The 17,861-nt window shown below is 42.0% G+C and overlaps 1 protein-coding gene across 4 annotated transcripts in view; it reads left to right on the top strand.

Annotated features, from left to right (window-relative positions):
* Nucleotides 1–17,861, top strand: part of clstn1 (calsyntenin 1) — a 30,483-nt gene that overhangs the window by 11,863 nt on the left and 759 nt on the right. Inside the window, exons 2-18 of one of the 4 annotated variants that reach the window (XM_086214560.1) lie at nt 1,787–1,909; nt 4,926–4,955; nt 6,425–6,620; nt 6,712–6,920; nt 7,742–7,891; nt 8,166–8,351; nt 8,461–8,709; nt 10,316–10,437; nt 10,564–10,726; nt 10,984–11,034; nt 12,089–12,246; nt 13,338–13,486; nt 14,399–14,643; nt 16,068–16,238; nt 16,345–16,490; nt 16,609–16,744; nt 17,505–17,689. In XM_086214560.1, the coding sequence (XP_086070686.1) occupies nt 1,787–1,909; nt 4,926–4,955; nt 6,425–6,620; nt 6,712–6,920; nt 7,742–7,891; nt 8,166–8,351; nt 8,461–8,709; nt 10,316–10,437; nt 10,564–10,726; nt 10,984–11,034; nt 12,089–12,246; nt 13,338–13,486; nt 14,399–14,643; nt 16,068–16,238; nt 16,345–16,490; nt 16,609–16,744; nt 17,505–17,689 (2,669 nt within the window). The remainder of the gene's footprint in view (nt 1–1,786; nt 1,910–4,925; nt 4,956–6,424; nt 6,621–6,711; nt 6,921–7,741; nt 7,892–8,165; nt 8,352–8,460; nt 8,710–10,315; nt 10,438–10,563; nt 10,727–10,983; nt 11,035–12,088; nt 12,247–13,337; nt 13,487–14,398; nt 14,644–16,067; nt 16,239–16,344; nt 16,491–16,608; nt 16,745–17,504; nt 17,690–17,861) is intronic. The other 3 variants (XM_086214562.1, XM_086214561.1, XM_086214563.1) reach the window with 3 other exon arrangements.

Here is a 17,861-nt window from a genome sequence, read left to right as displayed (position 1 = left end):
CTGTCTTGCTCTTGCTCTGGAATTGACACAAATTGATGTACAATACCTAAGTTAAAAGATATGCTTGCCGAATGAGGATAGTGATGACGATTAGCCATGATGATTGAAAAAAAAAAAAAAAAAACCTCTGAAAAATGACGAAAAAGACTTTGTTACAGTAACAAGCATAAACGTAGTTTAGAGACCAAAAAAATATTCCCGATTGGTCATAAACAATCATCAACTGACTGTCTTATTGAACACAATCAAGATATTACAATTAAAGTTAAATCGTATGCCATAGTCTAATAAAACAGGATTATCTTAATATAAAAACAAAACATCATGCCCGAGGGGAACACACCTACATCTCCTCTGAAGATTAGAAATACACTTTATCTGTTCCTTCTAGTAAAGCACGAATATTTTGGACTCACAGCATTTGGTTTGATATTACAAACTGGCCACATAGCAAACATATCTTTTTTTGTTAAATAAGTATAGTGTAACTATGAGAAGGTATTTCTCCTCAGGTATGTAAATTAATTATTTTAAAAAGTCATAAATTTGTTGTGGATTTAATCACACAGAAAAACCACAGTGAACCCTGTCAATTAATATGCATCCCAGTTATTTGGGTCGAGCTTGTTGCATTGTGGTCATTGAGTTTCTGAAGCAACACTGTTAGGCTGGATTAGCTTGAATGCAAGACATGGCCACACTGGAGGAATCAAGTTTTCACTTGGCACTGAAATGGACCTGACACGTGTACAGAATTTAACAAGTTTTGTGTGTGTATATATATATATATATATATATATATATATATATATTTTTTTTTTAAATTTCTCAATAATTAAGAAAAGCATCTAAAAATGTATATTGGCTGTTTTTCTGTGACAAAACACTGTAGTGTAGAGTGAAGCTGTGGTAAATAGGCAATGCACAAAGCACTTATGTAATGTTGCAGTCCTGAGCCCTGAGTGATATTATGCCTGGGTTAAGAATGGCTATTCCAGATTACATCCAGTATATGATTCAGATTTACTTGCTTACGGTGTTTCTGATGTGTCATTGTTCTGGTGTCCTCTTACAAAGTGTCTACTCCCCGCCAGTGTGCTTTCAGCCCGGGTGAGCATCACTGCTGCAGATCAGTAGCACAGGGACACTATCCTCTGCACTCTAGCGTGAGCACATATTGGTTATAACGGAGCCGCTGCTCCCCTGCATCAGTGTTTTCTTCTAAAGCAGCCCAAATATGTCACTCACTGCAGGTTTTCTGCAGCCACTAGCTACAACAGCATTCTGCCAGCAGCCGGGATTCTGCAGCAAGCTATAAACTGGGCACCTACTGCTCCATTCACTAGCCTTAATGTCACCTACTGCTGTTATTGTTCTTGTGAAAACCTATCAAGGGATATGATATGATTGTGGCGCTGTCAGATGAAACACAATGGGTCACATTGAAACTGGTTGTCTTCATGGCAGCTGAATTTTACAGCATCAGTAAGGAATGATGTGCATTAGAGCAGCAGATTTACATTCCTTAATACTAAACTAGCTGAGTTTTTGATCCTGATTTCATTTATTAAATATATGAAGACATTTAGGTTCCCCTTGATGTGTGTAATGGCAAACTTGTAATTTGATAAAAACATGGATGTCATTGTCAAAAGGTCAGAAAAAATGCTAAGAGTTAATAGTTGTGGGTGAGAGAGAAAAAAGTGGCTGAAGACCTCAGGACAGAATGTGTTTAAGATTTTTTTGATTGCCAGTCATAGTTACATGTCTTTCTTTTTCTTCACAGTCAATAAGCACAAGCCATGGATTGAGACAACGTACCACGGGATTGTGACAGAAAATGATGACAAAGTGCTGCTGGACCCTCCTCTCATTGCACTGGACAAAGATGCTCCTCTTCGCTATGCAGGTGAGGGAGGGGGTTGAATGCTGCTGCAGTTCCACTGTACATTGAGCTACTCTCCTCAGCTCTGAATAAATCAAAGAGAAAACAGACCAACAACTTTACCTTTTAAAGCTATGAGCTTGTGTTACACATGACAGATGCCCATAAACTCTTCAAGTATGAATAATTTGAATTTCAAGGGTATTCATGAACAACATTTGTTTGCTCGTGGATTTTGTGTCAACAAGACCAATAATTCTTGCAAATTTAACAGAAATAAGCTTCACATCAGCGGAACAACAACACTAAATGAGTATCTTTCACACTGCTTTAAATCAAAAGTATGCTTCTTTGTTGTTTTTTTGACTCCAAAGTATTCGCTGTGATATATTTGAGGTTGTGTGTGTGTGTGTTTTATAAAAACATATTCACTGACTCGATAGTGAATTAGTCAAACAAAAAGTCAAACCTTAATGACAGTTGAGGTTTTTTCATGTATGCACTTCTGGTTGCAGACTCTTGTGACATGATTGCACATGAGATTTTTTGACATTCCGGCACTGTAATGCAGCTGGCTACCACATTGTCCAAATTGGCCCCTTTGATATTCAGATCAAAATACTCTTTCACCCCACCCCCGCCAGAATTAATGTGCTTCATGCACCGAGGCAGTATTAGCTCTGGGGGGTTTAATCACATCAGGATTGGATTTGGCCAGGATTCAAAGTATCACGGCACTGGAAATGATTTCCCACCATTTTACATCACATGGGTTGTTGTGTGATCTTTTGTCTGCTATTCCCTTCACAGTCCGCGCTCGCTCTCCCCTTGATATGACTGTTTTTTTTAATCTCCGATGACATCTCCTGTTTTGGCAAGTGAGGCTTTCCCATACACATGCCAATGAGAGGAGATGCTAAATGTTACTTCTTCTCAAAGTTGGACGAAATCTGCACACAATTTATAAGGTAGTAGACCTCGGCAAAGAGATGCATTATTTTTGATGGGTGGTAATCAAATAATATGCCTGCGCTGTCCATGATGTTTGTCTCCTTTCCCAGTAAATTGATGCTGAATACAATGTGGTCCTCCCACTCCTTTCAGCTGGGGCTCCCTTTTTGATGAGTGGCGCTATGCGAATGGACTGTGCTGTGTCCCTGTGAACTATCTCTCCCTCCTGAGAGGCAGAGCCAGCAATCTGGCTTCATGTGGCAGCAGGGGTGACCAGCTCTGTCGTGCCAGCCTCCTTCTAGTCGGTCCATCTGTGCCAACAAGCAAGGTTCCTGTAAAGGCCACAGACGCCCAATCACAGGCTCGCAGTCAGATTAGTGTGAAAAGGTGAATGTTTAGCATCAAGAGCAGTCTCTGTTGAGTGAGTGAGCATATTAGAGGGATGTACTGTTGCCCAAAGTATCAGTCTTAAGCTAGTATGTCTTTATATATGCGTCTGTGTTCAAATAGGTTGAACAATTGACCTCTTAACCTATTTTTATGTATGGTAATATGTATTATAATTAATGTCCAATGAATCTTTGCAGTAACAAACAGAAAAATGGCCACTGCAGGCAAGTGTAGATGTAAATTGCAACAGTCATCACACTGGCTGACCGAGCTGAGAGGCCTGTGTAAAGTCCTAAAGCCCTGGTGTGAGCTGGTCATTAGAGCTGTGAGCACAGAGGCCCACAACTCCCACTGCATGACTGGTCGGGAACAGCAGCCCCTAATGGGAATTCTGTTTCTAATTGTCTAGTAGGTGAAAACAAATGACCAGTTTCAACCCACAGGAGGCCCTGACAGGGTTTTTAAACAACCAACAAAGCAGCAAAAGGTCACCTTAATTATGTATGCGCCCAACATGTATTCTTTACTGAGTTCTTATCTATAAAGTTTTTTTAACCAACTCTTTCCTGATAATAAAAAGTGAGATATTTTGGGAGTTGGTATTTGATATTCAATCACCTTTTCACTTGTTTCTTCAAAGAGGATTTGCTGGTCCATTAGTAAATCTGCTTCACTATATTTTCATCTTTCCAATTTCCAATTTGCAGATTAATTTTTTGCTTCTAAAATAATATGAGACTTTCTGAAGGTGTAAACTAGGGCTGTAGTCAACCAAAAGACATCTTGGTCGACTGAAATTTGACCGACACTTCAGATAATCGAGTGGTTGATTGTAACATGTGAATATTTACTTTGCCTCTGTTTGCGATGCACAATTGAAGAATGCAACAGCCTTTTTTTCCCCCACAAAACTGTTGCAGTGACAAAGGTGAGGGTTCAGCCATAAAGCAGGTGTGGAACATATGGATCAATAAGTCGCTTTGCCTCAACTGAGTATTTACAGAGCTGAGATGCAGATTTTGACAGAACAAATAATATCACATGACCTCTGTTTAGTTAATATGAGGCTGCTTGCAGTAGAATTTTTGGCAGTTGCTGGGGAAATTAGCTAGACATCAAGATAACTGTTAAATCCCACGTATTGCTACAATTAGAAATGTATTCAAATGTATTTACTGGTATGCACATGATCACATCACATTGTCTGCTAAAATTTCAACAAACATATGTATTGATTTGGTTTTATTAAGGAAGAAAGGTTTGGTGTTGCGACGTCAAGTCAGAACTCTGAAATGACCTCCAAATTTCACACTTGTAACTCCTGAGATTGATGCTTTTTGCCATTTGAAGGTCTTTTTTTCCCCAAATTTTGAGTTGTCTTGGCTGTAGCTATAGTTTCTAAAACAAATAAATATGAAAAACAAAAAATTTACACAAAATGAGGTGCGTAATAGGCAAGGGTTGGATGATATGAGAAAAATAATGTGAGAAGAATTTTCGAAGACTGTTGGGAGGAAGCTATTGTCTACTCGTGACAGTAAGCCGAGCATCACCAACAAATTGACCAGCCAACCAGAAGACTACAGCCCTAGTGAAAGCATAATGCAAGAGTATGTTTCCTTCCTGTCCTCTATGTTGTCTTTGATCTTCTAACTCTTCTTCAACTGATCTGGGTTTATCTTCTCTCCCCTCCTTGTAGAGAGTTTTGAGGTGACCCTCACTGAAGAAGGTGATCTTGGGCTCTTTCTTCTGCCTTGTGCTTAGTTGTTTCTATTAACCCACTAACACAAAACAGCATCCACACTTTTACACAGAAATTCCCGCCATGCTCTGTAATCTCCCCATTTGGTTTTCTCGACTTTGCGTTTTTTCTCACCCTAAATTTTTTGGAGTTCCAACAGCTGGATGAAAAGTGTGATGTGGGGCTGACTGTTCTTAGAAATATCTGTGCATGAGACATCCATTGCAGTTTGCAGACCCTAACAGTTTTTCAGCTATCACTAGGAAACGGCTGCTTAAAAACAGGAGTTGTCTTTGCTGCAATTTGTCCAACCTCATTCAAAAATAAAAGTAAAATCAATCCCATAAAATGATTTCACAACCTCCAATACCCATGGCAATTGGAGCGGAAATTGGTATTAAAAATTTTCAGAAAGTGTGAATGTCTAAAGGGCATCGACCGTTTCAGCGGTGGCTCCATGTGACCCATCAGATCTGTGCAGGTTCAGTGACTCCTGTGGACTTTTCTGACATTTAAGTCTTCAGACGAAAGCTGCTGAGATTGTTAACTAATGCAAACTCTCTCTCTGCTCTTGTTGCATCTCTGCCTCAGTGGGTTTCTTGAGTTGATCCTCCACCACTAATCTCTACCATTAGCATGGCTGCAGTTGTCATTTGATGTGGATGTCAAGCAAGTTGATATTTCTAACCCCAGTTCTCATCCAGTACTTTTTTGTTGAAGACTGCTATTGTACTGGTTTATTTCTCTATTATTTCATTTTGTTTGTATTATTTTGCAGTAGTTAATTGGCTTAATTACACAGAAAGACTCCCTTTAAATGAAAAAGGATATTAGTGGCTTTATGAGACTTTTTTTCCTTCACAGAATTTTTGGGGATTTGGTGCTGGATCATAGTATTTCAGTGGTCTTTTCCTTTGATTTGAATTTTACTTTGGTTCTTCATGTTGATTATTGTTACCCTCATAAGATAGGCTTTATTTTTTGCTCATTACAGAGATTAATGATCTTCACTGCAAATACTGCTCTCTATGTACTTACGTTTTGGGCTTTGTTTCATGGCTTTGATTTACAATATCCCAAGTACTCCTGTGAAATGCCTGTCCACATCTTTTCTGCCTGCATGACTGGATGCAATATTTTCAAATGGCTTGGAAAAGACACTTGTCTTCTATATGATACTAAATATCCCACACCCCTTCCCTACTCCCCCAAAATATTCACCCAAATATGACAGTGCTTTTGAGCTTCCTCCACAGACACCACCCACCCCAAACTTCAACTCCCTGGCTCCCAAAACCTGTGGCTGATTTATTTAATTTAATTTAATTTTTTTTTTTTTTTTGCGTGGTTTTGTGTTCTATATTCAGTTTTTGGTTGATAGATAGATTTTTTTTTTTTTTTTTAACCTGCCATCAATTACTCTGACCAACCTTTCTTTTGGCTCTTGACATGTTCAGGTGAGATTTGCGGCTTCAGGATCCACGGGCAGAATGTCCCCTTTGAGGCAGTGGTTCTGGACAAGTCCACTGGTGAGGGGGTCATCCGGGCCAAGGACAAGCTGGACTGCGAGCTGCAGAAGGAGCACACCTTCACCATCCAAGCGTATGACTGTGGAGAGGGTCCCGATGGTGCCAACATGAAGAAATCTCACAAGTAAATCAGCCTGTGTTATTTCAGACTCATCTAAGCCGAGTGGAACATTCACAGCTAATGACGTGTTTTAACTTTAATTCGTCTCTGTCAGGGCCACTGTTCACATCCAGGTGAATGACCTCAATGAGTATTCACCAGTATTCAAAGAGAAGTCCTACAAAGCCACTGTTATCGAGGGAAAGAAGTATGACAGCATCCTGAAGGTGGAGGCTGTGGACGCTGACTGCTCTTTCCAGTTCAGCCAAATCTGCAACTACGAAATCGTCACCCCTGATGTGCCCTTCACCATCGACAAAGATGGTAAAGACCTTCACTGTGCATGATTTTCTTGGCATTGTCTCTTCATCAGTGTAAACAATGGTACTGCAGGTAGCTTGTTTTTGTGTGGGTTAATGGCAAGGAAATGACGTTCAGCCAGTCAGGTTGGAATCTATTTTGGTGAAACAGAATTAAAGCTCCACTAAGAAAGATATCAGACGTCCAGGCTCAGGTGAAAGGATGACTCAATTCCACTGACTTCTTCATCATCATACCATAAAGACACACCTTTTTTTTAGTCTGGACATTTTTTTCTCCCCACATTCTTTTTATTTCCTAATATGTTGTTTGTTGGGTGTTTTTTTTCTAAATGTTTGTTTTTTAAGTCTTTAATGCGTGACTGTTTTGGTTGCGCTTGACACATAACGTGTACCATATAATTTAAGTTAGACTGATAATGTTAAAGAAGGTGCTCAGCTGTGGTAGCTTATTATCGTTTCAGCTCACAATAAAGAAAGAACCTGAGATATTATCAGATCTTAGTCAAGCACATTCCATCACTTTCTTTTTAATCTCTTGCATGCCTGTTAGACTCAATTTACACATTAGCTTGCTAATGAGTGGAGCATATTATAGAAAAAATTATGAAAGATATTATGATGTCAATCAAATAATGTGCCTCTGTTTGTATATCTCTGATAAATGAAACCCACCTTATGAATTGATGTGCTACATATCAACCAGAATGATTTTTGCACGTCTGCATAGGTTTTATTTTGCTAATTTTTCTAGCATCACTGGAGCATTACAAAATCAATTTCAGCCTTGGCGCTCATACTATCATTTTCTTCTGATTTGTCCAGGCTTCATCAAGAACACGGAGAAATTAAACTACGGCAAAGAACACATGTATAAGCTGACGGTGACTGCCTACGACTGTGGAAAGAACCGGGCCTCTGAGGACGTTCTGGTGAAGATCAGTGTCAAACCCACCTGCAAACCCAGCTGGCAAGGTATCAAAGCTCTCCTCTACTCGCTGTGCTTCACCAGCCATTGCTGTTTAGTTTTCCCTCTGATGAACAAAAGCTATCCACTGATGCACAAACTGTTATTGTACGAAAAGTTCCTTGACCTTTCCATTAAGCAATGAGGCCTTTTTTTCCACACTTAACATTGCTTCTTTAAGCCTAATTAGTATTGACAGGCCCTGTATCGACTGCTGGCCTCTTATCTGTGCAGTGTTGAAGGACATCTTTTTTCATTCTGCCTTCACTTCCTCCCTTTCAGGCTTCAATAAGCGGATTGAATACGAACCAGGCACAGGCAGCCTGGCCCTTTTCCCAAGCATGCACTTGGAGACCTGTGACGAGCCAATCACCTCCATCCGAGCCAGTATCGAGCTAGAAACCAATCATATTGGGAAGGGCTGTGACCGTGACACCTACTCGGAGAAGTCCCTGCACAAGCTGTGTGGTAAATAACTTCTGAGCTATAATAGCAGCATGATGTTCCACTGGAAATGATTGAAATTAAAATGAATTTCTTTGATTGCTTTTTTTTTTGTTTGTTTTTTTTCTCCTAGGGGCTAGCTCCGGCACTGTGGAGCTCCTGCCTGCACCCAGTAGCTCTTCAAACTGGACAATCGGGCTGCCCACCGATAATGGGCACGACAGTGACCAGGTGTTTGAGTTCAACGGCACCCAGGCCATCAAGGTTCCTGATGGCATGGTGAGCACCAGCCTGAAGGAGCCCTTCACCATCTCAGTCTGGATGAGACATGGCCCCGGGGCCCACGAGAAGGAGACCATCCTATGCAACTCTGACAAGACAGGTAACAGCCACAATTGTTGTCTAAAATACAAATTACTCCATCAAAATGTCAGTTTAATTGTATTTCCACGATTGTTTTAGGGTTATTATAACCAGTTTTGCTATTTTTTGGAAATGTATATGTAGCCCTCTTGTCCATGTTTATATGAATTTTTGGCGTCCTGTACCTCAGTATGAGCTGGACATAGCTCTATGTATGACACAATTTACTTATTTTATACAAATGAGTAGCCACCAAATAAAACGATGCATGTACACAAGTCCCGACATGCAGTTAAATATGTGGAAATGTCAGTGCCTTTATTAAATTGAAATACCTCGGTGGCATCACTCTCACTGCCCGTACGGTGTCTGAAAATAATGCCTGTATGAAAAAAACCAATGTGTGGCTTCAGGCTACTATCGTGCTTAACTGGCGAGCTAACGCGTGGAAATCCTCTTCTGTTTATGTCTTTGTCACCTCTGCCATTTTAGTCACTTAGTTGTAAATTTTGCATGTGATCCCAACTCCCTTGATCTTGTTGACTGTAAACTGTCTGTCACAGCTAGGGAAGGGGAGACACTCTTTGCTTATATAAGAATGATTACATCAGAGCAGCTGTGGCCTGGACAGGAAGCTCCTACACACATGATCTCAGTGCCTTTTGTGACCACAATTCAACACAACGAGAATCTCTCACATTCCGTCTAATCTTAATACTGACAAAATGTAGTGAAGGATGAAGGATGCCCGAAGGGTGGTCAGTTGAGTTTGTGGCAGTGGTTGCTGTATCATAGCCCCACTCTGGAGTGGCAGTCTTATCTGCTGCTATGTGGGTAGTAGCCGACCAGTAGAACACAATGATTCCTCCAACCATTGAGGCTGGGCTGTGGCGCCTCATGCCCTACGCCTCTAGAATGGGACTTATAACCCATAAACTGCTAGCCTCTGATGAAGCTGGAGTGGCCCCTCCAGTGGGCAAGCCCGGGCAGAGACCATGGAGATCCTTGGTTGCCCGGTCATCAGGATCCTCTTCTCAGCTTTGTTGATGGGATCCAAAGGAATGTGAAACATGGCTTTCAGCAGCAGCTTGGCTTTGTTTGTGGCACTGGTCTGTCTGGGGGGGCTCACTCCTGATTTGTAGGGTTCGCTCCCTGGTTAAGCCCGCTGGCTGCGGCAGTGTTCCACATTGTGGTACTTGGAGAGCTTCAGGAGATGAATGAGGCTCAGTGAGGACTGTCCACTCTACTGATAACGAGTGCAGCTGCCAGAGATGCTTCATCCATCATATTGACCATTGAATACATGTCACATGGACATTACATTTTTCAAGTGTCAGAATAATCATAAAGAAGGAATGAAACATAACTATCAAAATTAATGTTATTTTTTTATTCATTGATAATAATTAAAGTCTTACAAATCACCTGGTTTGCTTCTCTGACCTGCAACATACAAACCATAAATATTCAACCAATATATGTAGCCAACAGCAGCAAATCATGAAAATACTGAATGTTTCAATATTAATATACAGGTAATCATTTGAATGGCTCAGTACAAAACAGCTGTCGGCTCTCTTTGGCAAAGAGTTTCCAGTTTCATATTCTGATGTCCTCCCTCACAGAGATGAACAGACATCACTACTCGCTCTATGTGCACAACTGCCGGCTGATCCTTCTCCTTCGTCAGGATCCATCCGAGGCCGAAAACTACAAACCAGCAGAGTTCCACTGGAAACTGGACCAGGTCAACTTTGCTTCTATCGCTCTTTCCTGCACGCCAACATTTAGAGAGTGATGGCCTATGACAACATACCTTAGCCACAGCATGCTACCTCCAGTGGCTTTCATTGTTTCTGTGTGTTTTTAACAGGTGTGTGACAAAGAGTGGCATCACTATGTGCTGAATGTGGAATTCCCCACCGTGACACTGTTTGTGGATGGCACTACCTTCGAGCCCTTCCTGGTTACAGAGGATTATCCACTCCACACCTCCAGGATCGAGACTCAGCTCACTATTGGTGCCTGCTGGCAAGGTACGCATTTATTTCAGATTAACTTCTTTTGCAATCCGCTCTTTAACATTAGACTGTTTTTCATGCCTGTAATGTAAATACTCAAGTTACTGTTATGCTATGTGATGATGTAAGTGTGCATGTTATCTTTTGTAATAGTAACACTCTGACATGTACAATGATGCTCCATATCCTTAACTGTAACATCAGAATCTTTCCAGCAGATCCTCAACCTTCCCCCCTGTCTCTCCCGATTCTCTTGTTTCTGTCCTCTACAGAAAACACAGGACATGACAATGACACTGAGACAGTCTCTGAGTCCACCTCAGGTTGCTCAAATCTTCCCTTCTCAGACAATATGTCCATGTGTCCATGTCCCACCGTGCTAACTGCATCCCCACTCCATCTCGACTAGAATGTTTTCCACACATTCTAGATTTCTTTTTTTTCGTAACTGTTTTGAGCATGATGCAGCATGGATGAGACTGGTGACATCTCTTCATCCTCCATTTAAACACTCTTCAGCAACGTGATGTTATTCACCAGAAAACCTGATGCACAAGTAGAACAAAAATAGACTTATAATGAGCACAGACCTCTGACCTGACTGCAGCCCTCTGGCTGTGCAGGCTTTTCTTTCAGAACATGACCTTGAGGTCAGAAGCAGTAGTTCTTCCATATCAAATTACAAGCTACAGTGCGTGCACACACACACACACACACACACACACACACACACACATACACACATACACAAAAAAACCTATGCAATCACGCACCACTGGATGACTGTTTGACCTTCAAGTGTTGATAGCTATGTTTGACTCTGCAGTGGTGCAGACTTCTACTTCGAATGGTTTAGAAGCTAGACATCACTCCTTCTCCTCACATTCAGCAGGATTTATAAATACTAAATTATCTTGAAAATGTTAAGACTCTGAACTTATCATTTTGAGAATGTTCCACTCCTCAGGATGGTTCTATTATTTTGTGTCGATAAAATGATAGAACCATCCTGAGGAGTGGAACTATTATTTTGTGTAGATAAGGTGACCAAGGGGATTAATTTCATTGTATTTTGGTTTATGTTATTGTGTTGATGATTTTTTTTCCCCCACAGTAAGGCAGCAGTCCTGTTAATACAGATATGGCATGCATCTGTTACATGTATGAGTTCATCATCATTTCTGTGTCTGGCTCTGTGAGCAGATGGGCACACATACTAACTTGCATGAACACCATTCACACTGGCTTTGCACATTGTGACGGCATGCTTGTATCGTTAGCCCAGAAAAGCTGAAGTCTGTGTAAACTACACTTGAGTAACTGCTTTTCTTTTGTGTTGCTATTTTCTTCCCCTCGTCTTGTTCCTGATGTATCCAGGCGGGAACGCGAGAATGGCTCAGTTTTTTAGGGGAAACCTAGCAGGGTTAATGATTCGCTCTGGCAAGCTGGAGAACAAGAAGGTGATCGACTGTTTGTACACGTGCAAGGAGGGCCTGGATGTGCAGCTGCCTGAGGAGGTCACATCAACCGTCAAGGTGAGGAGGGCAGAACATTTTATACACCACCAGTTTCGTTTTATACACCACCGTTCTACACCAAATACGCTGATGTTAGCACGCTGGACCAAAAGACATGTGAGCTTTACATAGAGGTTAAGATGATTTTACAGTAAAGGGAAATTGGGGCATTGTTATGTCAACTACATCTGCGTCTAGTAATTACATCTCCTTGGGGTTACTGGCTCGATCCTTTATTCCCTGGAGACTGTGTCCTTGAGCAAGATGCTTAACCTCCAGTTGCTCCTTATGAGTAGGTTGCCGCTTTGCATGGCAGCCTCTTCTTGTGTCATTCAAGTGATGGTTGAGAGCAATTTGGTCCAAACATTTGAAGTTAGGGGTTCAGTTGAGTTTGAAATCTGGTGACTGCGAAGGCCAAATCCTTTTCATATTCATCAAACTGAGGTTGCTATTTTTTTTTATTCTGACCGAAAGTTTATGCTTAACTAAAATAAAAAATACTAAGTACACAAGTTTGATTTATTTTATTTTTTTTCTGTAGAAGGGTTTCAGTTTTACATGTGCAAATAGGAGCACAAACACCAGAACATATGAGGATCTGCACTCTTTCACATTGTCACGCTCCTGCTGCACAACTCTGAATGAATCATCCCTGGCCAAGTGTGGCATATAACCAGCATAATAGCTCAGCTCTCCAGTTTCAGATAATATTTCCAAACTCAAATGAAAAAACGAACAAATGAATAAAAAGCAAATAGTAGCCAGATTTTTTTAATGTCCAACAACTGATCACCAATGAAAGCACTGTAAAGAAACCTGCTGTTTTCAGCTAGTTAATGATCAAACAGCTTGAAGTTGCTTGTCTAGTGTTTTTTATTCATTAATTGCAAGATGTCAATATGCTTTGGGGTTAGCATGTGTTGACCATGTAGCATGTGAAAACTCTGGTGATGTCCCAGGAATGCAGAGTGAGCATCTCATGAGAGGTGTCCACCGCTGGATTCAGTGTTCATACATTTGTACAGTATCGTTTGAAACCCTTTAAGATAAATACAAGGTGAAAGCTTGCCTCAAAACTCAGTTTGTGTCATCTTGTTTTCTTTTCTCAGGTGGAGTTCAACCCCAACCAGTCCTCCCTGACAGTAGAGGGTGATGACATTGATGCCTTTGACAAGGTCATGCAGCACATCTCCTACTTGAACTCCCGCCAGTTCCCAACTCCCGGCATCAGGCACCTGCGCATCTCCACCACTGTCAAGTAAGTAGCAGAAGCCACGAATTGTTGAGAGGTTGTTTTGATCATCTCTACTCTGCTGTGTCACCTCATCTGTCTGTGAAACGGATTCTTTCTAATAGTTATTCAGAGTGGGTATCGTCGCTCTATGTTTAATGTAAGGCAGGTGTATTCAGGTAAACCAGAGGTCACATCATGATTAAATCTCCATAACAAAGAGAATAGACAAACTGTTTGGGGTTGGAAAGCAACAGAGGCAGAAGAGCTGGGTGTTTCTGTGCTCTGGTTTAGTATTCTCTTTGATGTAGAATTGTATAACCGTGACATATTCTGAGGCTGAAATGTGAATAACAGTCTGCGGCACCTTTGTAGACAATGTATGAATAGAATGGAGGACTGGAAGGTTTCTGCTGAGACTGTTTTCAAGTTAATGTTTAATATTTTTACTTTTTTGAATGTGCACAAATCTGCTCAGCAGTGACTGTTTTGGTCGACGTAGTCATTAAACCAAATGACAAGTGAGGCACTTGTGCTTTCATATCACCATGCCTGTGTAGTTTCTATGTGGAGCTGCAATCACTGCTGTTCCTTGGAAAAAGCATCTACCATTTTAGTAGTATACATCAAATCATTTGGCATGCAATAAGTGAAAGCTGCTGCAAACATATTTTGCCTGACATGAGATTGTTGCAGCCAAGGTGGAAAAAAATCCTGACACGTCCCATTTCCATTAGTTATTGTCATGGTCTGTATGTACATGAACAGCCAGTCCTCACTGTGTCTTTCCCCATCATCTTGCTCCAGCATGACACATGCAAGTCAATGAAAGCAGGGCACATTCAAAATTCAGAATACTACATCTATCTGTAAAAGCAATAACTCCTTCAGAAATGCTAAAAATGGATTCCAAGTAGTCAAGGTGAAATCTTTCCTCAGATGCTTCAACGAGGAGTCCTGCGTAACAGTGCCCGACGCCGAAGGCTATGTGATGGTGCTGCAGCCTGAAGAGCCAAAGATCAGCCTGAGTGGCATCGATCACTTTGCTCGCAGCGCCGCTGAATTTGAGAGCCAGGAAGGTGTGACTCTCTTCCCTGAGCTGCGCATCGTGAGCACCATCACCCGCGAGGTGGAGGCTGACACTGAATCTGAAGCCACAGAGGGAGCTGATGATGACCCCACAGGTAGAGAAATGCACATGAGACCCCTGTGTAACCCTGACAATGTCACGGGGAGTTCATAGATAAGACTAACAGCTCACAACCTCATCATCCTCCAGGTTAAACACTGATTTCCTATCATAACTCTACCACATATGTAACCTTAGACTTGTAAAGCCTGAGGCTGCTCAATACCCAGTGATTGCCTCAGCTGAATCACCTCGGAAACAGAATAATGTTGAGCTGATACATGTGTAGATCTACAGTATCTGGGGAGGATTATGGCTGCAGGCCGAAGGGATTGGATAGACTGAGCCACAGAGGAGAGATAAGTTGTTTACTACTTTATGGGTGGGGTCAGTTGATCAGCAGTACCATCTGTTAGGCAATAAGAGACAATGGACCTGCACGGTGGTTGACACAGATACTGAAAGATTTGATGTCCTGTAGTGAACAGCAGGCCATATGGAACAAAAGGTCTTGCCTGCATTACCCTGCCCCGCCTCATACAACCAACAAACAGTGTTCGGTTGCTGGGGATCAGCATCACGTGGCCACTGCACATGTACCCCTAATAAAGAAAGCTCTGGAACGACATTATTTCTTGAGCAAACTTGATACTGCAAAGCTCCTGCGCTTAGTTCTTGTCAGCTATTACAGACCTTGATTAAATATTCTGAAAGAAAACATTAAAAAAAAAAAAATTGACTTGGGATGTGCACTGCCCAGGACAGGAGGCTTAAAACATCATCTGCCAAGCATCGGTGATATTTGCATGGAGCCCAAAGGATACTTATAGACAACGCTCAACCCCAAACACAGCCTGTTCAACCGGCTGCTGCCTGGCGAGCAGTACAGAAGCATCCACTGCCATACCATTGGCTTGTTTTTCCTCCAGCTTCCTTCGTTGCTCCTCTGCTCTTATTAATATTAAGTCAGCACCTTGTTCTTGTACTTAACTCAACATAAACAGGAAGATTTTTATATCTTTAACATTAACTCCAAGTCTTTATATGAATTGTATTCGTTTGTGAAGGAGTGCCTTGTTTTTCACATCTTGTTGATATTTCTTTTAGTAAGAACTCTAAACGTGAGATTTAGAGGGTGAGAAAAACAACAACAAAAAACTATTTCCATGTGAAGTTGTTGTGGCATTATGGCGTCCTGAGTCAAACTTCATCCTTAGTAATCTGAGACTCTTTGCTCGGATTGCCAGTGTGGCGCCGCATGCATGTTGGTGCATGTGAGTCCCTCCCTGATTGGGGAGAATGATTGTCCTAATTGTACTCAAACTCTCGTTGAAAACCTCAGTTTAGTGATTCAAAGCAAATATTTCTCTTGGCTCTGCATCTCCTTTCTAGAACTTTTACTGTACGTAGACAATCATACTTGTGTTTGGAGCTCTCCAACTCTTTTCTCTAAAAATCCTCTTTATATCGTTTCTTCAGTCCAAGAGACGGTTGTGTCAGAGGAGATCATGCACAACCTGGACATGTGTGAAGTGACGGTGGTGGGGGATGAACTGGATGGGGAGCACGAGGCCCTGGAGGTGGACATGTCCCATCTGCAGCAGCGTGGTCTGGAGATGAGCTCCTCCCACCTCGGCCTTGTCATCACTGGTAATAGCCAATTAGCCAGTAGCCAAACGAGTACAAAGTAGCCTCGTTTTCGCGAAGCTCTTTGAAACCAGAATTAGAATTTAACAGGCCTCTCTGTGTTTTCCAGGTGTGAACACCATGGCCAACTATGAGCAGGTCCTTCATCTTATCCGTTACAAGAACTGGCACACAGAGGCCCTCTTTGACAGGAAATTCAAACTGGTCTGCTCCGAACTCAACGGCCGCTACATCAGCAATGACTTCAAGGTGGAGGTAAGAGGGAGCATTTCCCAGGAACGTCCTGTAACAGCAAGTCCTGCAACATTGTAGCTTCATCTAAAATGGAGTAGAGAACATTTTCTGACCGCTGACAGTTTATGTTTATGTCCAGGTGAATGTGATCCACACAGCTAATCCCATGGAGCACGCTAACAACGCCATGGTCCAGCCCAACTTTATTAACCCTGTCCATCACGCCTCCGTGGACCTGTCTGGTCACAACCTGGTCAACGCTCACCAGGCGTCAGGTACGGCAACAGGACACCGGAAACGCTGAATATTTGTACCTTTGCATCATTAAAAGAACAAGACTGTTTCCACCTGTGTTGTGGTACGGAAGCACTTCAGTTCTCCTGTACGGTCATTGACAAAAACATTTAAGTGTCGGTTCCAGCAATTACTGGGAACCACCTCGTACAGGAAATGGTGTCCTGTCTGAAAACACCATTTTATGTATCATAAGGCATTTAAAAACAGCTTATTTTACAACCTGAATGAATAATGATTCAGTTTGGGAGTTTTTGCACTCCTCAGTATTTGCGTTACCTGTTGAAGTTGATGCCAAAATGTTATAATCAAAGCAGTAATCCTCTTAATTTTGGTGACTCATATGGCAAGCGTCAATGTGGCTGGATTATAGTCTATTAACCAGAAGTAGGACACATTTTGCTGGTTGTTTGCCCCCTTTTTTAATGGAACAAGTTTAGGGATTACACTTGAGTGCTGTCTGTGACATCTGTACAGGCAGTGCTCAGAGCACAACTTTATTTTCTGGTTTCTATCATCTTCGTGGCTGTTAGACTCACTGAACCGAGCTGCTCTGTTCCCAATAAGAGGTGGAGGAGGGCAGGAGAAAGACAAGGTTATACCTGGAGTTGCATCAGCTTTCATCAACAGCGTGTGAATATTCTTTTTGAACAGGTTTGACCCAGTCTGTTGCGTCTATGTGTGTGTGTGTGTGTGTGTGTGTGTGTGTGTGTGTGTGTGTGTGTACTCGTTTTCTCTCAGTGGTCCCCAGCGCCGCCACCATCGTCATTGTCGTGTGCGTCAGTTTCCTGGTGTTCATGATCATCCTGGGTGTGTTCCGTATCCGAGCTGCACACCAGCGCACCATGAGAGACCAAGAGAACGGCAAGGAGAACGAGATGGACTGGGACGACTCGGCTCTAACCATCACTGTCAACCCCATGGAGGTAAAAAGCTCCCGGTGATTAGCCAGATATTTGAGTCAGTGTGGTCTGGTTGAAGCCGGGACAGCTTTTCACCTACTAATGCTCTCTGGCAGTCGTGTGACTGTGTCCTAGTTTCATCTGCTCTCAAGAGTGACAGACGATGAGCGAGATATTTATGGAGTCGTACCTTACT

The sequence above is a fragment of the Aulostomus chinensis genome, chromosome 9 (assembly GCF_037954235.1).
Source record: "Aulostomus chinensis isolate RoL2024-O1b breed Wild chromosome 9, RoL_Achi_v1.0, whole genome shotgun sequence".
In the NCBI taxonomy this organism is placed as follows: Eukaryota; Metazoa; Chordata; class Actinopteri; order Syngnathiformes; family Aulostomidae; genus Aulostomus; species Aulostomus chinensis.
The sequence above is the reverse complement of the archived record's forward strand: the minus strand, read 5'-3'. Positions and strand labels throughout refer to the sequence as shown.